At 41.4% G+C, this 23,926-nt stretch overlaps 1 protein-coding gene across 3 annotated transcripts in view; it reads left to right on the forward strand.

The window, feature by feature from the left end:
• Positions 1-23,926, forward strand: part of PDE4A (phosphodiesterase 4A) — a 338,473-nt gene that overhangs the window by 242,737 nt on the left and 71,810 nt on the right. Inside the window, exon 1 of one of the 3 annotated variants that reach the window (XM_081954839.1) lies at positions 1,128-1,445. The exons of the other annotated variants lie outside the window; for them this stretch is intronic. Coding sequence (XP_081810965.1) covers positions 1,309-1,445 — 137 coding nt within the window. The 5' untranslated portion in view covers positions 1,128-1,308. Of the gene's footprint in view, positions 1-1,127; positions 1,446-23,926 lie in introns of those variants that run through there. 3 annotated transcript variants of the gene reach the window in all.

The following is a 23,926-nucleotide window of genomic DNA, read 5'->3' on the forward strand; positions in this document are numbered from 1 at the left end:
CTATTGTGCTAACCAATGGCAATTAAATGTTTAAGTAATAAAGCCTTGCAGCTTCGTGCAGAGGCAAAAATATAGCATCTGTCTGCAACTTTTTAAAGCAGCCAAGTCATGGAAAAAGATGTGGCTGCTTTAAAGAACTACTCAATTGTTGCACAGTGGCAGAGATGACCAGAATGCTCACCCATCATTTGTGGAAAGCTGTGATGCCAGTATTTGCAGTATATGAATTTTTAACATTGGTTCTTGACTATGATAGATACTCCAGTCAGCTTCTAGTCACACATTGTTAAGTCACTATTAGTTAAGTTCCATGCATCACATCTAGGCCAATATGTTTCCTAGCCCCATGGATAGTCCCCATCAAAGCTAGGCAGTTTTAAAATGTTGAGAGACCCTTCCTAATTTGGAGAAGAGCAGATGGGAGGTCTCTCAGGTAGAAGTAACATGGGACCATTGAAGGGTTGATTTGCTGTAGTGCAAACTATTACGAATGTTTATATTCTTATACATATTGATATTTTCCTGATTGTCAAGTTGGATACTGCAAACAAAAGAGGAAAGAATGACCTTATGCTCTTTTCCAAACCGAAATATAGAGAATTGGCGTTACTAAGTAGAGAGCAGTGAAATCTGCACATGCTTAGTGGCATTTTAAGCTTGGTATCAAAAGAACAAGTGAAGAAAAGGAACTGATAAGCTCCGTATTCAGCTTTGGCTGTAACAGTTGGCTGTGGAATCTGGGTCGAAGGAAAGGGGTCCCACAACGGGATTTCTTTCCCGGTAGGAACAAGGAAATCTGTCTTCTCACCCATGGTCTGTTTATGCGGACAGGAGAGCGTTTTTCCGGAGTGCCAGGCTTAAGTTGGAGGGGGAGGGATGGGCCTCTGTAGGCAAAACACGCGCCGTCTCCTGAGTTTACCAACTTTCTCCCCGTAGTACCCTCGCGGAGGACAGCGCGGGGTCGCTTTTCCCGCGGGAGGCAAAAAGACGATTGCGCCTTCCGAGATCCGGGAGTCCCGCGCCCTCTCTGCGCTTTTGGCCACTTTTCCGTATTCCTCAGCAGGACCCTGCACTCCGGCGCCGGGCTTTCTAGATCGCAGTTCCGCCCCCTCCGCCCCAAACACAGTCACCGCCACTGCCAGCGCCTCCTCCTCCTCCAGCCTGAAGTCCCAGGCGCTGGCGAGCGCGTTGGGGATTTTCAGGAACCGCGGCAGCCACTCCGAAACCCGGGCGACTTCTGGGCTCCGGCACCAAGTCTCCAGGGCTGCCTTTCTTCCTCTATGAGCGGCTTCTCCCTCGTGCTCTTTCATGCCAGCCAAGGCCTTCGCGCCGCCTCGGTTCCTCGGGCTCCCGCCGGGTCACCAACGTGCCGCCGAGGTGGACATGCATTTCTCCTTCAGCGAGGAAGACATTAAGCGGCACCGGCTGTTAGCGAAGTCAGTGAGGTGGGTCCATTCAGCCTCGGAGTTTCCGGGAGGAGGGAGGAAGCCTGCGGTGGTGCGCCTTGCAAGGGTCGTGAGTTGGTTGTGGCAGATATTTGTGCCGACGGGGTCTGCGGACAGCTGGCTTCTTGGGCAGGGGATGGGGGAGCAGAGCAGAGCTCCCGTTCTCCGCCTCCTTCGAGCTTTTATTTATCCTGCTTCCAAAAGGGGCCACGGTAAGGTTCTGGATATGGTGGATGGGACCACCTCTCCAGAAGGATACAAGAAGTGGAGTGAGACCCATTTAATCTCTTTCTTTGGGGATCCTGGTCAGAGTGTCTGGTGGTCGTTGTGAATTTAAATGTTTCTGGCACCAACAAAGTTTTCAATTGTAAATCAGTCTCAAGCAGTGTTGTGTACAACCACAACTGTCCAGAGCCCTTCAGAATTGCAGTAGTTTATAAATGTCATTCATAAACCATCCAGCCACATTTAGCTTACTGTGTTGTGGTTACTTTTTATTTAGTCTTTGATACAGAAGGACACTGGGAATAAATTATGATTCAGTTATGGTCTTGTAAAGCAAGTAATTGTTGTCTCTGTTGGGGCCCAGCGAACTCTGAAAAGTTGAGTTTGTGAAGCACAGTCAAAGTGCAATCATTTTCATTGATATTTTGGATAACATTATATTTCAAAATGAGCTTGTGTTGCTCACCTAGGCAAGGCAGCCAACTCTTGAACTGCAGAAAGAACTGAGTCCTTCTCTGAGTGTCTTTCCTGTGCATTGCTGTACTGTGTGTGTGTGTGTGTGTGTGTGTGTTTGTATGCCGTGATTGGAATTGTTGTTATCTGAAACATATGTTGAGAAGTGGCATAGATAACGAAGAGGATACAATAAATTCTTTTTATTCTGGCTAGAGGGTTGCAAGTTCTCTGGTGCCCTCCATGCCACTAAATGCCCATTCACACTTGGCTGCTTTCAAGATTCATTGGAAATAAACCCATTGAGGTCCTGGAGCCCCTTCCTTGTCTTGTCCCCTGGCTGGAAGGAACAGCATTCATGAGGAGGGAAACATATCTGCCTCGCGAGGACAGGAACATATCTGTGGCTGCTGGCTTTAGCCCTTCTCAGCAAAGTACTACTGCTTTTTGCGTGCATATTGAGCAGGAAAATCTCTGGGCCGTGTGCCAAAAGGTCTGCCTGTCACCATCTGCCATAAGATCTAACTGGCTCTGCCCATCAAAGTCATATCTGCCTTGGGCAAGTGGTCAGTCATAGCTTACCTTCTCTCCCCTGTGGGGTCACTCTTGATCCTTCCTTCCTGATTACCTCCATTTTCCCTCCATTTCCTTCGAAAATATGTGCAATTTCCCATCAAATTTCTTTTTTTGTCTGTTGCTTTGCATAAAATGTAATTAGAATGTTTAAATAGTACCTGAATGCTACAGTATTAAGTATCTGTAACATTTTTATGTGAGAGTGGCTACATGATAAGAACGAGGGCTAGTGGGTTACATTAGGGGGTCACAGGAGGATGAAGGATAATCTCAGAATTCCTGCAGCCCTGTACCCAAGTGGGCCAGACCCAGGGCTTTATGGAGGAGAATATTTGTAGCTTAGAGTTGAACTCTGCAGTCCTTTGGGTTCTCTGAGCTTGATGGTTTGCAAGCAGATATTTCATTACCCAACTAGGTAACGACTTCAGTGCTAGTGAGTGTACGGTTTGCTTCCTAAAAACAATGCTCTAATCAAGTTGTTATAAAGGAGAAAGCCACACTCTCACCCACAGTGGCAGGGCAAACTAATGTATATAAATAGGAAGCAAGCCCCATAATTACTACATTGATGATGTTACCTAGTTGGGTAATGAAACACCAGCAAGCAAACAGTCAGGTTCACACAATGGCTCTGTGGTCAGAGAGGCAGACGGTTTTAATTGTGAGCTACATAAGGGGTCCCCAATTCCCAGGCAACAGACCAATACCAGTCCACATCCCATTAGGAACCAGACCACGCAAACAAGCAAAGCTTCATCTGCACCTGGGCAAGGATCTACTGTATTTTTCAGAGTATAAGACGCACCAGAGTATAAGACGCACCAAGATTTTGAAGAGGCAAATTTTTTAAAAAAGTGTTTGCAATCTGCAGACCTCCCCAAAACAGCCCGTTTTCTTCAAAAATAGGCCAGTTTTTTTAAAAAAAATAAGAGCATGCATAGCCTTTAGGAGGCTTGTAGAGTACTCGGGGGGGGGGCTAAAATGAGCAAAAAATGGCCTCTGGGGTTTTAGGAGGCCAAAAATGCTGTATTCGGTGTTTAACCTAGATTTTCACCCTCTTTTTTGAGGGGAAAAAGGTGCGTCCTATACTCCGAAAAATCCGATAGGTATACTGTGTGAAACCACCCCACCACCCCCTCAATCTGTGGGAAATTATTTTTCAACAAAACCAGTCCCTGGTGTCCAAAAGATTGGGTGGGCCACTGATCTAGACAACAGAACAGAAGATCTAGGTGGTCTCTTTGATCTGGTATCTGTCTCTTTAGTTTGGTTCTCCAGAGAAAATAATAAAGCTCTCTCTCTCTCAGTATCGGATTTGAACAGAATCCAAAAAGCCTTCTGTCCCCTATCTGTGAATATGAATATACCATACACATCTCTATCTTGTGACATGTTTATGTGCTGTAATTGGAGACCCATAGAGACCAGGCATGGTAAACATTTAGTTCAGGCTTCCTCAACTATGTCTCTTCAGGTTACATGCAGTATAATCCCCATCATAATTATATGAGCACCCAACTCACATACAGTGACTCTGGGCAGTTTTTAACATTAAAAATCCATTACATGAAATCCATAAAACCCCACCTCACATCCACACTGACATATCGTGGCACCAGCAGATATAGCCACTATACTGATTTATTAAACAAATTTATATAACCACCCAATTCACCAACAGTGATTGTTGTTGTGGCTGTTATAGTCTCTTAAATATCAAAAGTATAGCAAGCACTAGAAGTATGTGGATGTTGAGAAAAACCCTACCCCAAAATAAAATATTACTCTTCCCGTTAAAAAACCCAAACAGCAAAGTTTCACTCTTCTACCCTGGCAGCTATTATCCCTGTTTTCCTAGTGATGCTTTTGCCAAGACTTTGGTGCCATAGGCAAATGCAATCATAGCAGATGACAGCACCTAGCCACTTTGGCTGATCTGGAAAACTCTATGCAGAGTCCAGCCTGGTGAGTACTTGGGGGAAGTAAAAGAAAAAAAGCCTCAAAGGATTGTGGAATGAAAAAACCTCAAAGGATTGTGGAATGTGGTGAGGTCACCAGAAGTGAAGTCAAGTGAGGTCTCTTGACTCCCTCTGGTCTCTTAGCATATGCAGGGCAGTACTATTCATGGTGAGAGCCAACTTGGCTTAGTGGTTAAGGCAATAGGTGGGAAACCAGAAAGTTCCATTTCTACCCTAGGCACAAAGCCATTTTGGCCGGTCACTGTCTCCAAGCTCTAAGAGGGAGGCAAACCATTTCCCAAAATCTTGCCAAGAAAACTGCAGGACCTACTTCACGTAGTTACCAGGAGTCAACACTGACTTGAAGACACACAATTACCACAGCATTCATCAAGGAGTCTACTTCAGTGGGGAGCCCCTGTTTACCCCTCTCATAAGGGCCTCCACTGACTCCTGATAACTATTGCAGTTGGTCACATAATCAGCCAGATGTTTGGATTGGATTTGGCATTTTTTATCCACCTATCTAGTCCTTCTCAAGGACCAGAATAGACAAACATTAAAGTTATGGGGGTAGGATGTTCACTGCTCCAAGTAAAGCCGTCTTTTGCAATTTAGCGATGGTGATTTCGTCAGTGCTGAGGGTGTTCAAGTGGTGTTCCAGATGTTTTGAGATTGTACCCAAGATGTCTATTACTATGGGAACTCTCTTTGCTTTCTTTTGCCATGATCATTCTACAGGTTTTCGTATGTTGCGATTCTCTCCAGTTCTTTCTCTTCCATTCTGCTGTCTCTGGATACTGCAGTATCCACTATCCAGACTTTTTTGTCTTATCTCAATTGTTAAGCGTGGGGTGTTTATGTGTCAGGCACTACTCTGTTTGGATTCTAAAATGCCAAAGCACTTTAGCTTCTTCATTTTTTTTTACTTTGTTTATTTTGCGGTCCCAACAGTTCTGCTTGAAGATAAATGGAATTTTGTTGCAGATATTCCAATGCACCACCATTGTTGTTACTTTGTCATACCACTTTACCTATACCAGATCAATTGTCACCTGACCCAAAAAAAACAATGGTAGGTGTTGGTGTTTTTGGGCATTTGGTGACAAGTGGACTACACAACTCAGGAATGTTGGCTGAGCAACCAGGGCCAACAAGTGTGGAATTACAGTAAGAAAAGTTCACAAATATATGAAGACTGAAAGCAAATAAATTGTATTTATTTATTATATTGTATCAGTGAAACCATGAAATCACAGCTGCTAATTCTTTAACTGGTACTGGTCTTCATATAGACCAAGTTCTTCTCAAAAACCTAGGATATTGTAATGTATTGGTATAATACTGTATATGTGTGAACTGTGAATCCAAGTAGAGTGGCCTTTTGTAATTGACATTGTCAATGGACAATTTTTCTAACTGCTGCCCAAGTTTTTTTGGTATAGCATCCAGGGTGCCAATAACCACTGAGATCACCTCAGCTGGTTTATGCCATAATCTTTCAGTTTCAGTTTTCAAACCTTGATACTTTGTGATCGTCTCCATTTCTTTATTTTGTATTCTACTTTCTCCTGATGCTGCCACATCAATTATCCACACTTTCTTCTTTTCAATCAGAATTATATCTGGTGTGTTATGAGCCAAAACTTTATCACTGTGTATTTGGAGATCCTACAATATTTTGCTCATTTTCGACTATTTTTTCAACTATATGCTGTCACCAATTTTTCATTAGTGGTACATGCTAATTTTTACAGATGTTCCAGTGAATCATTTTGGTGACTGTATTATGTCATCATTTATATTCAGTTTGTGCAATCTTCTTTCACAAGCTGAGTATATGATCTACTGTTTCTTCTGTCTCTTTGTGCAATCTTCATTTTGAATCATTATGATGATTTTTCAGTGATTGCATTCGTTCGAATTGTTGATCTTGCATATCCAAGATCAAGTTTTCAATTTTTTAAAATTGTTCCAGTTGTAAGCCATTGTCATGTTTTATCTTTATTCCCTTTCCCCTCAATCTTTTGTAGAAATTGACCATAAAATGCTTTTAACTTGCCAGCTTTCTGTTCAAGTATTTAATTACATTATTTCGATATTCACTGTACATATAATAAATTCCAATTTTATAATAACCCCGACCACACGATGTTTATTAAGCACTAAATAAATGTAATAGTAAACAGTTAATAAAACTTTATTTTAAAATAATTTAAAAAAATAAATTCCAATTTTAATTTGCATTAATTGTTGTTCTTGGCTATATTTTACACAATCACTCAATGCATGCTTTTCTTCTTTGGCATTTTACTTGAAGTAAACTATAAATATATATAGACTCACACGATACATACATACATACATACATACATACATACATACATACACGCTTACATATACATACTCACATATGTACATGAATGGAATATAAATGAGAGGTATGTGATTTGTTCTTTTACATGATAGTTAAACTGAGTTGCTAATTGATTGAATTACAAGGATGATAATGAAAAGATAATTAAATGTAAGTTAAAATATTTGGAATGTGGATACATATAGAACTTTTAAGAAGATGAATATAAGTGAGGTGCATATTGCTTGCCATGTTATATAGCAGATTAATGGAATTGTAATAAGCATTGAATAGCAAGGATTGTAAAAAATAATTAAATGTAAGCTAAGATATGGAAAAAATGGAGGGGGAACTTGAAATATATTTGTAATGGAAAATCATTAAGATTATAAAGAGAGAACTAAAAATTTGGGGCATGTAATGATGTATAATTATATAATATTATGATGAGAATAGCTGGAAATTGTAACCAGGCCCACACCGGCCAAAAAATAAGCTGGGGGGGGGGGGTTTAAAAATATAATTGCTATATATGTATACTTTTTTTTTTAAAAAGGAGGATATATGTTAAAATTATTAATATGAAAGATATTTATTGAAATGAAATTACTAACACCATCAACATTAAATGGAGCGTGCTCAGTTGCTGAAATACACCATGTAATGAGATGAAGAGTGGGGAAGAGAGAAGAGAGAGAAGAGGAGGAAGAGAGGGTTAGGAGAGAGGGTAGAGGGGGAGGGAAGAGGTGAGAAAGAAGGAGTGGAAGGAGGAGAAGGAGAGAGGAAGGGGAAGCAGAGAAGAGAGGGTGGACAGAGGGAAGAAAGAAGGTAGGGAGGAGGAGAGAGGGAGAAGAGGCAAGAAAGTCATGGGTAGGGTATAAATATGGGGTATCGAGAGCAGAAAAGCTAATGATAATCTTTGGCGGTTGATGATGAGATGAATTGATATAATAGTGAATAATACAAGATAGTGTTGGTTATGTAATGATATACATGTGGTTATTTGTATGAAAATAAAAAATAAAAAACATGTACATGTATGTATATACACACATATATGTACATACATATACACGTATTCATAGATGATAGATAGATAGATAGATAGATAGATAGATGTAGATAGATAGATGTAGATAGATAGATGTAGATAGATAGATAAAATAAATACTGATTGCCATACCAAAAAATCTTGAATGACATTTAGTAAATCTGCGCATTGACAACATTTCCATCTGTTGATTGCAAAAGGCCACAATGCTTCAATCCACACAGATACTACACCAATACATTACAACATCCTAGGTTTTGGGGAAGAACTTGATACAAGGCCAAAATCAGCTAAAGAACTGGCCGCTATAACTTCACATTGTTGTGAATAGAGAATTGTTGTTGTTGTTGTTGTTGTTGTTATATCCTGACTTTTTAATATGTAACTTAGGAAGCAAACATACCTAACACTCCTTCCCCCTCCTATTTTTGCCACATAAACATGCTGTGAGCTGAGCTGAGCTGAAAGAGAATTATTGGCCCAAATTCACCCAACTGGCTTTCTTACCTAAGACAGGACTAGAACTCACTGTCTCCTGGTTTTTATTTATGTATACAGCCACCCATCTTATACTATGATGCCTTAATCAGGAGATAAAACTACATCTATGTACATACAATAAAAAATATTAAAACCAAAAAACCTGGCACCATAATCAAACTTGGCTCACCTTATCCTTATATGGTTTCTCGGTCAGCACTTTAACTAAACCTACTGTCTATGTTGGCCTCTTCCCTAATTAGATTTATAGGACCAGTAACTGTGACCCCCTCCTACTGTGAGACACACTGGGCTCCTTATACTTTTCAGATTCCTGCATTAAGCTGCAGCACTATTCCTTCTTCAGACCCCGAAAGTGAGGAGTTAAGGCTGCTCCATGTAACTGAATGGGCTGCGAGAATTCGATCCTCCCACGCCATGCTGGGCCCCACCGTCTGTGGTTTTTCTTAAAGAAATGTCTGATACTGATTTCAACATTTTGAACAGCCCAAGCAAGTCCATTTGTGTACGCGGTTAATTTATTGTAGGAAACCTGTTTGGTGCTTGACAAATAAATTGATATGTCAAGAACCCACTTCTGTAGATGCAATTTTGTAAGATGGGCAAAATGCTGAGCACAAATAGCATATATGCCCAGGTGCAGAATAGGTTTCCATTTTCCAAGTAGGAGAACAAAAGATCACAGTGAAGGCCTGACACTTAAGCAAGCAAGAGAAGAATGCCATCATATATCCTGAACTTGGAGATTTTGTTCCATCAGCTGTGATTTATGGAAGGATCTGTGGAACATTTATTCCTTGCATGTTTTCTCAGTATTAAATCTCAATTGAATTCAGTAAGGCTTTTGTGTGTGGTTATAGCAGGCCTTCCCCCTCCTGGATACCTTGCAGATATACGGAGTACCCATTGTTGAGAATTCTGGGAATTGCATTTTACATATCAGGATACTTAGAAAGAAAGAGTGGGGTGAGGATTGGAGATTAAGCTTGCTTTGGGGGCGTTCTTCGGATTTTGCTTTCCATCTACATCTTGAAGGTATTTTAGTTGTTGAAAATATATATATATTCTGTAATCAGTGCCGAACTTGTCATGCACAAACCTAGAAGGAAGTTGCGGAAATGGAGGTAATACATATCAGTAAACCTATTTAAGGATTTGTGCATTTAAAAAAACACCTCTCGGTGGATTTTACTCGTTGCTTTGCTTATTGTCCAGTTTCCCTACTTTCCATTTGTGATGACGTAGACCGGTTCCTGCCTGAAACTCCATCAAGCCTCTGTAACAAGAGCTAATTTTCTTTCTTGCATAGATTTGTGCCCTTGTGGCTTATGCCATTGTGGTTTCATTTCCATTGCATGATCCTTAACTATTTTCCAACTGAAAAATTCCATAAAGCCTCAGCCTTGCACTGAATGCTTACTAGAGCATGAGCCCAGCTGAGCTCTGCATATCTAATTTCTGAATAAATACACTATCTCTATGTTAATAAGCAAATGGAGATTTCTTTCCACGGTTTCCTGTATCCAGTTGCTACAGTCTCTTTTCCCTTTTTCTTTTCCATCCATTTTCTTTGGCAAGCCCCTCTGACGAGTTTAGAGAGCTGTCATTAGAGTGTTGCCTGCTTAGCTGGGCTGGACAGAGAAACGTCAAGGAGGAAACCAGAGAAGAGAAGCTATATTTAAGTTACTGGGGAGGTAGCCTGCTGTGTGACACTGCATCCCATCTTGGAGAGTTTTCCTTTCTTCAAAAGCTCAGTTCTGAGTTCTTTATTTTTCATTCTCCTACTCTGAGCAACTTGAGGGAATCTTTTCTGGATGCTTTTGGCTAGACCCAGGCATCTATGAAAGGCTTGTGCAGATGTGGGAAACGGATCCAAGCTGGAGTAGGCGCAGGCATGAGACCGGACATCCCAGCCACATGAGAAGGGAGCTCTGATTCCACTTGGATGATGCCCAGGAGAATTGATGACGCAGTCAGATGGGGCTGTTGTCTCCATTCTCTGTGGTCTCCCATTAATGAGTTGGCCTCTCACCAAGGAGGAATAGAAAGCAGGAGCACACAGCCCTGCAAAGACAGCGCAAAACCTTTAAAAAAAATAAGTTAGAACGAGGGATGGCTAAAGATCTTAAGGCATTGAAAGTGGCAGGAGAAAGGCATTGGCTCCCTGTGGTCGATTTTAGCTCCTTTAGTCTGACAGGCTTTGGGAATGGTACAGATGTTTGCCAAACCTGCTTAAAAGGGATGAAAGTGGGATAAGCATAGAAGCCAGCTGCCAGAATCCCTTTTAAAACATGCTCAGTGGTTGGGGGAAGGGAGAAACCTACTGTCTCTAGAACTTTGTTTCAGTAATATATTATTTAAATTGTTCCATAGATTGAGCAACAAATGTTCCCATTCAGACTAGAGTCTTTCTATCTGCTAAGTGGTTTATCACCTGCTATCAACCAAGGTGATTCCTATTAGAAATTCTGGACATTTTTAGTCTTGAAGCTCATGGTTTTTTAAAATAAATTTTATTAAGATTAATTGTAAGATAAAAATACAGGGAAAATAGTTAGAAAACTAAGAGAAAGAGAGAAGTGCAAAGAGAGTGGAATTTATGACTTCCACCTTTTTTGAGTGCAGTAAAATACAAAAAAAGTAGGATTCTACAGGAAATTCTCCAACTGGACAGACGTGGGGAATCTGAGCTCTGAAGAGCCTCACATGAACACTGTCTGACAAAGGAACTCTGGGGATCCTTTTTTGGATCAGAATCCCCCTGGAGTGGGGGGGCGAAGAAGGAGCAGCATCTCATCAGACCCAGGGAGAGGCAATAGGTCCCTTGCAGGTTGGAGATTTGCCCTCTGAATCAGAGTAGGGGCGGCAGCATGGCAACATGGCTGCACAAGAAGGTGACTTCCAGCCAAAGCAACTGAACAGGAGTGTGAGGACAAGATGAAAGACCGGTAAGAATATTCATTTAACCCACAGTCATAAATCAAAACTTGGAAAAGGCAAAGAATCTTACGAGTACAAATAATATTAATAGACAGATCTGGATTTTGGCGAAAGGAACGAAAGAAAGGAAAATGGAGGGTTGAAACACTAGCCCCCCCCCCAAAAAAAAAGAATGGTTTGAAACAATTCAGACAGAAAGGGAGAAAGCAGAGAAGTGACAAAACCACCCAAATGCAAACTCTAAATTTGGTTTTGGATTTGAAATAAAAACCAAACATTCCTAAGGAATTACTTCGTCCTAATGTCTTCCAACTAATATATCTTAAGCAACTCCAATTAATAAGAGGTGGAATGCAACAACGGAGAAAGATCAAGAAAGAAGCACTATTTTCTCACTGACAACTGATAACCTAATCTTGCCTGTGCGGGAAGTTTTAATTAGCCAACTGCCATAAATCAGAACTTGGAAAAGCAGGGGGCGAAAGAAACATACCCGGATTTGGCTGTATGCAAGTGTGTTCCAATTGATATATTTTGAGCAACTATGGCCAACGAGAGGGGGAGAGTGGCAAGGGGAAAAATAATAACAAGGTCAAGAGGTGGGAAAATACAAAGGTTTTTTTTCTTTTTTTTCTGCAAAACTTCAAGATGGCTCCAGCTTCTCTTCCGTTTTCATATCAGTTGAATTAGCTAAATTTAAGGTGGACCAGAACTTTGAAATAAGCTCTATATAACTAACTGCAATTTTGGAACTGGACATCAAGGAAGAACAAAAGACAAGATGGCTCCCATCATTCTTCTCCACAGTAGCTGAATTAGATAAATTTAAGGTGGACCAGAACTCTGAAATAATAACTGTATAATTAACTGCAACTTTGGAACTAGACATTATGGAAAGGTGAGAGTTTGAAGAACTATGTGAAATTTAAAAAAAAATGCATAAATCATTAAAATCAAGCCTAAATAGAATTCTGAATTCAGAGAAGCAGGTATTTAAAGAAGAAGGGAAGGAAGAAGGGGGGGAGAGATAATGAAGGGGTAGAAACGGTTGGAAATAAAAAGCAGAAAAAAAAACTCCATTGGGTTTGGCAGTGGTGTAAGGAAAATTGAAAAGGAGTGATGTGTCCCAACAAAAGGAAATAAAAAGCAGACAAAAGATGTTTCGGAGGTTGACAGTGGCATAAGGAAAATTGAAGATGGAGGTTACGCCCCAACAAAGGGAAATATAAAATATTTATTTGATGGTGGTTTGGGGGAAATTGAAGAGGGTGGACGTGTCAAAACAAAGAAAAGGGAGCAGGAATAGAGAAGTGGGACAAAAGACTTACTAGGAAAAAATCAGACAACTAGAAATTGTTATATGGGAAAATACAAAGCTGATATAAGGGGTTTACTCCTAAATATGACAATAAAATTAAGTTGCTAACTGATTGATTATGATAATGGAAAGATAATTAAATAAAGGTTAAAATATGTGGAATATGGACAGATATGAAATTGATATGGGGAGATTGTAAAGCAGAGGTTTGTGATTCACTTTTATACATGATAATTAAACTGAGTTGCCAATTGATTGAATATGACAATAGAAGGACAATAAAGCATGGGTCAAAATATACGAAACATGGACATAAATAGAACTTCTACAATGATGAACAAAGTGAGATGTGTACCACTTGTTATTCTATATAGTAGATTAAGGGAATTGTAATGAACATTGAACAGTAAGGACTACCATTTATAGACGATTAAGGGTAACCTAAACCAAGATATGGAAAAATGGAGAGGGAACATGAAATATACTTACAGTGGGAAACTATTGAGATTTAAAGACAGAATCACAAGGTGGGGGGGGGGGTGTAAGGATGCATAATTATATAAATATAATGATGAAAATAGCTGGGAATTGTAACCAGGTCTACATCTTGGCCAAAATGAGGCTGGGGGACGGGTGTTTAAAAGCACAATGACTATATATGTATACTTTTTTTCTCTCTTTTTTTTAAAAAGAGGAAGATATATGTTAAAATTAAATATGTATATTGAAAAGGAATTATAAATACCATAAACATAAATGGAGTTCGCTCAAAAGCTGAAATATACCAAGTAAATGAGATGAAAAGTGCGGAGTAGAGGAAAGAGGTAAGAGAAGAAGAGAGGGATAGGAGAGAGGGCAGGGAGGGAGAAGAGGAGGAGAGAAAGAAGGTATGGAAAGGGGAGAGAGGAGAAGGAGAGAGGAAGGGGAAGTAGAGAAGAGAAGGGTGAGAGGGAAGAAAGGAGGTAGGGAGGCGGAGGAGAGAGGGAGAAGAAAGCGATGGATAAGGTACAAATATGGTGTATGGAGAGCAGAAGAGCCAATAATTGTTTTGGGGAGTTGATGGCAAGACAAAATGATGTGAACATTTAATAATACCATACGATGTTGTCTACGTAATACTATACATGTGGGTCATATATTATGAAAATGAAAAAATAAAAGACCTTATGTAAAAAAAAATACAAAAAAGTACAACCGCAACCTTTTGCGTTACATTTCATGTCATTTCAAGCTGTTTCTATAATAACAAAATCATTCTAATCATCAAAATCTAAAATCAAAGTTTCATTTTCTTCAGTTTCAAACAAAAAGTCCAGAAACACTTTCCAAGTAGAAACAAAAGTAGATAAATTTGTCTCTTTCAATAAAGCAGTCTGTTTTACCATCTCTCTTAACCCCTTCACCTTTATATCCCCCCCTCCCGCTCCACTTCCATTGTGGGAGTGTGTCTTTCCATTTTCGTGCATTCTCACCACTGTCAACATGTATAATAACAAAGTTCTGAATTTTCCTTCAAGTTCTTTATCCATGATACCTAAAAGGAAATCCTGAAGCTGATAATTTCAAACAAACATGAATTTCTTCAAATTTTTGTCACGGGTTTCTAAGTAGCAATGTCACCAATACTATGACTTTCTGAAAGTTTTTCCTAACCTACCAATTGTAGACAAATGCTTGTGTTTAGAGTAAATCATCTGAAGTCATTGATGACTGACTGGGTGGATTCCTATTGCTGAGCTGGCTTGTAGATTAAAGAGAATTGATGACGCTGAGTGAGGTTTTGGATTCCCCCCCCTCCCCCAACTTATTGTTTGCTCAGTAAACATCTGTCAGCCCTATTTAACATTGAAAGAGAAATAAGCGTAACTGAAAGAAGAAGGAAATAAGATATCCTCAATTCTTCCTTCTTTGAGTCATGCGTTGAAATTTGTATGGTTGTTGCCTTCTTAGTCTGATTCTGCCAAACTGCATAGTTTGGCTGCGGCATTGGCAGCTAGAAAGCACAACTGAGACCTTTAGTCTTGGGTTCAGCCTGTGTTGCTCTCATTGTGATCCTTCTTGCTTTCTGAATGTTGGCCTCAGAGGGCTCCAGCAGATTATTGACTGATCTGCATGCCATACATTTGCAGTGGAGATTTGCCACGGTGCAACGCTTATTTTGAAGAACATCTCCTGTTCTGTAACGTAACTCTGCAGGCAGAGAATATGTGTTTTTTTTAAATTAACCACTGGGGTATTATTCTGTCAAGCAGGCGGCAGGATCAAAAGCTGCCCAGAAGGATATGGTGTCTTTCAATCTATTGGGACAACTTTCCACTCGTCCTTTGGTGAAGATTTATTTGTCATTTTGAAGAATGTCCAGTGTATTCATTAGAACGTGTTCATTAACCAGTATTCTTAACTCCCAGTTGAACTGTTGATACTCATGCGTACAATTATTCAGGATACTTTCTGCTCAGACAATTTTGTCTTATTCCAGCACCGACATATGCAGTAAACGCTGACCCGGTGGTGTTCCAGTGTCCCTCTCTTCCTTTCACATGTGTTGCCTTGTTTCTGGTTTCTGGCACACTGGCTGGGCTGATACGTCAAGTCTAATGCTCATTTCTGATTTAGTGTGATAGGTAAACCCAGCTATTAAGGCTTGCAAATGATTATTTGTGACAGCGTTATGTGTGACCCCCCTCCAGCCTAGCTTTAGTCAAGGAACATGGTTAAACCACGGATTGGCAATACATGAATACAGTCACTGAACCAAAGCATCATTCTTCCTCTCTCAGGATAACTTTTCCGTAATTGGTTAATCTGTTTTGACTGACAAATTTCCTATTTAGGAGTATTCACTATGGATTTGCTCTGGATTACCGGTAAATGCTGAGAACATAATAATGGAAACAGCTGTTTGTTTGCAGAAACTGGCTAGTCTGTTTCAGCAGTTTCCAACTACTATAGGTACTCTAAAGATTCATTTCCCACTTACAGTGACCTTCCTGTCTGGTGGTAATGGGACAGCAATTTCAGGAGTTTCAAAAGGTACTAGCTTGGGGCAAGCAGACTTTTTTAAATAGGAGAGCTATCTGCTAAATGCTCAGTTCTCAGTAATGGATTGAAGATTTCTTGGTTGAATGTGAAAGTTATTTGTGCTTGCACAGTAAGAAACCTACTTGGAAGCTCATCATGATGCTGGTGTATCAACCAAGGGACCCACTAACTAATTGCTCTCTGAGGGGAGGCCTTGAGCATCAGAGCGTCAATTACTCACGTATTACTCTTTGAACAGCTTCTTTCCCAAGTCTTCTGAAATAATGTAAGAATGGAGATCCACTATTGGCACTTAGTTGGAGAAAGTAGCGATAGGAAACTCAAGAGCCATTGCCCATGTTCTCAGAAAGTGCAGTGCAGAGAGGTTTATCGCTTCTTTTGTATTGCATCTAAGCAGTTCTTCTCTTTTTAATCCAGGGTGAACATTCTTTGGTAGCCAAGGGCTGTATTTAATATATTGGGGAAGCTTCAAATTAGATGGAGCCACATCACTTATGTGGAGCAAGGGGTGCCATAGTTGGGGGAGGTCTTTGTTTTTTTAATGGCATATGCCTTTTGTTGAGTTTGCATTATAAAGTGTAGGTAATGAAAGGATTACATTTGGTTGTCACCAGTCTTTTCAGAGCAGCATCTGCTGATTGCATGAAAGGGATCTTAAACCCTAAGGAATCTTGTTCATTTCTCTATGAATCTCTATAGTAACCTTTTAAGGTAGACCTGAGTAGATCTCAGATCTGAAGTGCACCTTCAGAGGTTTATGGATTACCAAAAGCTACATTGTGTGGGGAGCGAGGTAGTAGGAGGGGAGGTTGTGGCTGAGAGGAAATTCACATGGAGAATATTCATAGCTCAGAACCTTGGTAGTCTATACCAGGGGTCCCTATCCCTGGCCTGCTGACGAGCACTGGACTGTGGTCCATTGGGAACTGGGTTGCGCAAGCCACAGGCAAGCACACAAAGCTCCATTTGCACATCCAAAGCATTCCCTCGCCCCCTACCACTGTCAACGCCCACTGCCAGCGCTGCTGATCTGCAGAGACAGAAAGGTTGGGGACTGCTGGCTTATTCCAATAAAAATGTTAGGTGTAGTTTCCCACCAAAGCAGGGCTTTAAACTCAGGAATTCTGGCCTTTTATTCCTATTTATTTCACTTGTTCTCCTAACCATTATGTAAAATGGTTACAGTCTTCAGTTGCGGCATCAGTTTTCAAGATTTCAGTCGTAACACCTCTAGAGAAAGCCAAATTGGGAAACACTGCCCTAACCCTGCCCTGATCTTGTCTTCTTGACTAAGATCCCAAGACTTCTTTCTCTGTCTTTTTCGCCTTTTCTCTTCTTTTTCTTTCTTTCTTTTTCTTTTTTTGCAAATGCCTATGTTGAAAAGTGACCACCATACTGATTTCCTTGCCCTGCAACGAGGACTTCATTTTACTTCATTTTTCGTTATTTCTAAGCATATCTTTAAAAAAATGTGCATTTATCAAATTTTGTTTGCAGAAATACGAAATCTCATTCAGACACTTATTGGGCAGCCTGGATCATTTATTTTGACTAATTGTCTTGCTTCTACTTCATGTGTAAAGCAACTGTCAATTTAGTTCTAGCTGAGTTTCCAACTTGGCGATGGTGTACAGAACCTCAACCTAGTACAGTTTATGGATGAAGAAGTTATTTTTGTAAACCAGGTGTGTCAAACTCAAAGTCCAGATCCAGCCCACAAGGTGCTTAGTTCTGGCCCGCGGGACCACCCAATGTATCATTGAAGGACCAATCCGCAGTGCCTCTGCCAGCGAAAATGGAGCTTGGGAGGGCTGTGTGCGGCCCTCCTGAGCTCTGTTTTTGCTGGCAGACGGTTGCAGGAGCGGGAGCCCATTTTTTCTGGCAGAGTGCTCAGGCCACCACAGGCGTCCCCAACATGAGTGATGATGAGCTGGCCACACCCAGCCTGGCCACACCCATCACCCAAGGTCAAACACAACCTTGAGGCAGCCCTCAATGAAATCGACTTTGACATCCCAGTTGTAAATGAAGCATAGCAAACTAAAGAAAAATGCAATAGCTTTATTCTCTCTCCTTGCAGTAAAAATCTCTGGATAGCATATTTAAAAAAATGCTTCCCCTGGATTAGTTTTCAAATATGTATTTCTGGCTGTTGATTTAAGGAGCTTTGTGAAGTTTTAGAACTGACGATGATGTCTCTACACCAGACTTCCTTTTTCCCTTTTGCCCCACCACTTTGGATTGAAGCTCCTCTGGGCCCATCTCTCTGTGCAACCCAGCTGCAAAAGTGACAATCGACTTTGATGCCTAACCTTACATGAACTCTGTGAGCGAAGAACCTCTCCATAACATAAAGCTGCCAAAGAAATAACCTCACCCATTTTGATTGGAAACAGAGAGGTTGCTGTGGATTTGTAATCAACATCTTGGCTTTTATTCATTTCCCATTTTCGGAGGAGACCACCACACAAATCAGCGATCTTACATTTTAAAAAAGTAAAGTAAAAAATTACTTTCTCTGAATTCTGAAAATGAGAATAAACCACATTCAGTGCTTATGGGTCAGGATAATTGTGACTAGCCAATCAGCTTCTAGTACAGATGTTCTTTCTCACCTTATTCCACATAGGGGGAATCTCCCATCTATGTGCTCTTTCCCAGTTTAACAAGTTATGTTTCTCTCACCATCGATGCCGCATGCTCAGTGAGTGCTGTGACTAATGTAGAAATCCAAGATATCCCCCGGGGGGGGGCTGCACATCTGGTAAGGAGCTTTAGAAAGCTACATGTGACGTTTCATGGCAAATGTTTCCATTACTAACATGTATTTTCAGTTAGTCCCGGAGAATCTGAGGCCCTCAAGATAGAGCTGAATTGTAGCATAGCTCATCGGTGCCCAAGGTTTAAGAGCTGAAGAGTTGTTCTTGAGGAATATTTAAATATCCACACATTTCCTATGCCTGGCTTAAGGAATATTTAAAATTGACTCTATTTTTAAAAAAAAATATTTTATTAACAAACATATAAAATACACACACACACAAAACTTAGACGTACAACACATTTACACAGTGCAATACGAACAGGAGCTTCCTGTTCTTTCTAGTAGCAATTATCAATCGATAGTGCTCACCTTATATTATTTCCCATTCAATTGTATTTCATTTGAGTTTCACCATTCTTAACTTTCTTATTTTAGTCATAACTATTGTTTTTGAGTTTTGTTGCATTCTTCATTGATTCTTGTTTCTTTCCTCCATCCACCTATACCATTTATCCCATATCTGGTAGAATTCTGATTCTTCTTTTCCCTGAATTTCTTTAGTTAGTTTGTCCATTTCAGCACAGTCCATAACCTTTCTTATTATTTCATCTTCACTTGGAGTTAATTTGTTTTTCCATTTCTGGGCAAAGGCAATCCTTGCTGCCCTAGTTATATATAGTATTAAATACTGGATTTCTTTTTTGTATTTCGCAGACATTATTCCTAATAAAAAAATTTCCGGTTTCCATTCTATTTTAACCCCCATTATTGCCTCCAGCCAATTTTTGATCTTTTTCTAAAAATGTTTAGCCTCCTCACAGGTCCACCATAAATAGTAATACGTTTCGTGTATCGATTCACATTTCCAACATTTTGGGGAGGTATTTTTTGATATTTTAGCTAACCTTGTTGGTGCCAGGTGCCATCTATCATTTTGTACTGGTTTTCCTTGTATGCAACTGAGAGTGTCATTTTTAAGTTTGTTCCCCAAAATTTTTCCCATTTGTCTAATTCAATATTATATCCAAAGTTCTGCGCCCATTTTATCATTTGTTCTTTCACAATTTCCTCTTCCATTTTATACTTCAGGAGAAATTTATATATTCTCCCTATCATCTTTCTATCTGAGCTTTGAATAATTTTATCCAAATCGTGTGGTTCTGTTTCAATGTCATATAATTTGGTATCTTTATTGTATTTAGTTTTTATTTGAAGGTAAGTTAGCCAGTCAACTTTCATGTTCTGTTCTGCCAATTCTTCAATTGTTTTTAAGTTTCCCTGTCTATCAATTAAGTCTCTGTATCTTAGCATTTTGTTCAAATCTATAAAATTTGAATGGGTCGTCCTTTCTGTCGGTGATAGCCAATTCGGGGGAAAATAAATAAATAAATAAAATTGACTCTAACATCTGATTCATCTAGCCTATTATTCAATTTTTCTTGGACTATATAATAAATAATAATAATAATAATAATAAATTTTATTTGATTAGCCGCAACCCTCTCCCGAAGGACTCGGGGCGGCGTACAATCAGAAGGATAAAATACACATAGGACACACATACATACAAAAAAAGGACAATTTCATTTGTGCGTGGAGGAGAGTAGACTTGTAAGTGAAAGACAATAAACACAGCTAAAAACACAATTAAAACACAGTTTAAAATCCCCTTAAATAAAATTGCTAAATTAAAAACCCCTCAGGAGCGTAACGAAGTCATGGTTGAGCCAGGCCAGATATTTGAAAAAGGTGGGTCTTGAGCTTAACACGGAAGGAGCGGAGGTCAGTAGTGGTCCTAATATCCGGGGGGAGGTCATTCCACAGGGCTGGGCCCGCCACAGAGAAGGCTCTGCTCCTAGGCGCCGCCCCATGGCATTGTCTAGTGGACGGCACCTGGAGAAGTCCCTCTCTGTGCGAGCGAATAGGTCGTAGGGATGTGTGGGGCAGAATACGATCCCGCAGGTAACTAGGTCCTGAGCCATGGAGCGCTTTAAAGATCGTAATCAAGACCTTGAAACGCACTCGATAGACCACAGGAAGCCAGTGCAGCTCGCGCAGGTGTGGTGTCACATGGGAGTACCTGGTGCTCCCCATAATCACCCGCGCGGCTGCATTCTGGACCAACTGTAGTCTCCGAGTGCATTTCAAGGGAAGCCCCATGTAGAGAGCGTTACAGTAGTCCAGGCGAGACGTCACCAGCGCATGGGTGACTGTGCGTAGGGCGTCCCGGTCCAATAGGGGGCGCAATTGGCGCACCAGGCGAACCTGATGGAACGCCCCCCTGGCCACGGCTGTCACATGTTCATCCATGGACAGCCTGGCATCCAGGAGGACGCCCAAATTGCGCGCCCGCTCCACGGGGGCGAGTTGAATGCCCCCAATGGCCAGAGATGGAATTATCTGGTTGAACCGGGGAGCCGGAACCCACAGCCACTCCGTCTTGGAAGGGTTGAGCCTGAGTCGGTTGTCATCCATCCAGACCCGTACGGCTTCCACACACCGGGACATCACTTCGACGGCCTCGTTGGGGTGGTTCGGGGTGGAAATGTACAGCTGAGTATCATCAGCGTACAGATGGTATCCCACCCCAAAACCACGGATGATCTCACCCAGCGGTTTCATGTATGTGTTGAACAGGAGTGGCGAGAGGACCGACCCCTGTGGCACCCCACAGATAAGGGGGCTTAGGGTCGACCTCTGCTCTCCTGCCAACACACGTTGCGTCCTGCCGGAGAGGTAGGAGCCGAACCACCGCAAGACGGTGCCCCGGATCCCCAACCTCTCCAGTCGGTGCAACAGGATACCATGGTCGATGGTATCAAAAGCCGCCGAGAGGTCTAATAGGACCAGGATAGAGGAACAGCCCCTATCTCTGGCCCTCCAGAGATCATCTACCAACGCGACCAAGGCCGTCTCTGTGCTGTGCCCAGGGCGAAAGCTGGACTGGCGCGGGTCTAGATAATCATTCTCCTCCAGATGTCGTGGAAACTGAGAAGCCACCACACTCTCCACAACCTTCGCCAAAAAGGGAAGGTTGGAGACAGGACGATAATTGACCAGCTCCATAGGGTCCAGGGAAGGCTTCTTGAGCAAGGGTCTCACCACCGCCTCTTTCAAGGCGGCCGGGAGAGACCCCTCACCCAACGAAGCGTTCACTAGGTCCAGGAGCCAGTCGCGTGTAACCTCCCAGGATGCCAGTACAAGCCAGGAGGGACACGGGTCCAACAAACATGTGGTAGGTCGCAGTCGCCCACGCAATCTGTCCAAATCCTCGATGACAACCAAGTCAAACTCCTCCCAAAAAGGTTTCTCAAGACTCGCCACTGGCGTCTCGACTGGGCCACTGAAGGGGACCCAATCCTTCCGGATTTGAGCGACTTTATCCTGCAGATATTTCCCAAACTCCTCTGCCCTGCCCTGTAAAGGGGCCTCCCGTGGCCTCTGAAACAGAAGAGAGCGGGACACCCGAAACAGGGCGGCAGGGCGGTTCTCTGCGGATGCAATGAGAGCGGCACAATATTGACGTTTGGCCGTTCTCAATGCCACTAGGTACGTCCTTAAATGGGCTCGTACCTGTGCTCGGTCAAGTTCGGATCGGGAGGATCTCCAACGACTCTCTAGGCATCTCTTGCGGCGCTTCATCACCCTTAGCTCCTTGGTAAACCAAGGGGCCAGGGTGGATCGTTGCCGCCGGAGAGGCCGCAAAGGCGCCACCCGGTTCAAGGCCCCGGTAGTCGCATTATTCCACGCGGCCACCAGGTCCTCTACCTATGTCTCCAGATGTGATTACTTTACAAATCATGGGAGGTGTATTATTAGCATTGTGGCTAGCACACTTTCAGATCACCAGAAGCTTGCTGGTCATTCAACCAATAGTGATACAGTAACAATAATTGTAACAGTAACAGAGTTGGAAGACACACTGGAGATCATCTAGTCCAATCCCCTACTATCATAGAAGACCTATACTATTTCTGATAAATGGTTGTCCAGTCTCTTTAAAGCCTCCAGTGATGGGGCACCCACAACTTCTGAAGGCAATTTGTCCCACTGGTTAATTGTTCTCACTGTTAGAAATTTTCTCCTTAGTTCTGAATTGCTTTTCTCCTTGATTGGTTTCCATCCATTGTCTTGTCTTCTGGTGCTTTGGTAAATAAGTTGACCCCCTTCTTCCTTGTGGCTGCCCTTCAAATATTGGAAAAATGCTGCCTTCTCACTTTTGGTCCTTCTTTTCACTAGACTAGACATACCCAATTCCTGCAATCATTCTTTATATGCTTTTGCTTTGTATATGTTAAATTCTTGTCTTTCTTTCTTTCTTTCTTTCTTTCTCTCTCTCTCTCTCTCTCTCTCTCTCTCTCTCTCTCTCTCTCTCTCTCTTTCTTTTTTTCTCGCCCATCTCCCTCAGAGAGGGACTCCTTGCTCTTGCTTGCTTGGATTCGCTTATAAAGAGACACTGGAATTTTAAATATTCCAATTAATATTGAGCTATGGATTATCCATGTAGCTAAGCAGTGAGTGGAGGGAACTCACATTAACCTACAAATAGTTCTTGGCCTACAACCATTGGTTTAGCCCATCACAGTAGTTACAACAGCAATGAGAAAAGTGACTTATGATTGGTCCTCACATTTATGACCATCACAGCATCTCCATGGTCATGTGATCAAAATTCTGGGGCTTGGAAGCAAGCCATATATTTACAATCATTGCAACATCCCAGAATCGTGTGATCACCATTTATGACTTTCCCAGTTGGCTGTCGACCAGCAAATTCAATGGGGGAAACAGGATTAATTTAACGACTGCAACGAGTTGCTTAACAATTGCAGCAAAAAACTTCATAAAATTGGGCATGACTCACTTAACAATCACCTTGCTTAGCAACAGAACTTCTGGTCATAAGTCAAGGACTATCTGTAGGAAAACTGCCTTATATTCTGCCCATAGAGCACAGTGTTTGCCAGATACTGCCTTGAATCGTAATTTTCAGCCTTCCCCTTTTGATTTTGTCAGTTTGATCTACTGGGAGTTGTAGTTCAGTAATATCAAAACTGAAGACAATAAGGGATTTTCTTTCTCAGTCCTAAAGTTACTTTACTTAGGAGAAACTGTTGTCATCTATTTATGCGATTCTAGCTTTAGATTTCAATCGAAGCGCCATTGTCTGAAAAAGGTTTTAAACTGGGCAAGTAGTATACCACTCTCTTTATCTGTTATCTACCACACTTGTTTCCATCCTGGGATGACATGTCAGCAAGCAAATCAATAAAAGCTCACTTAATACTTATATAGTG

This window comes from Natrix helvetica (assembly GCF_964273705.1).
Source record: "Natrix helvetica genome assembly, chromosome: 1".
Lineage (NCBI taxonomy): Eukaryota > Metazoa > Chordata > Lepidosauria > Squamata > Natricidae > Natrix > Natrix helvetica.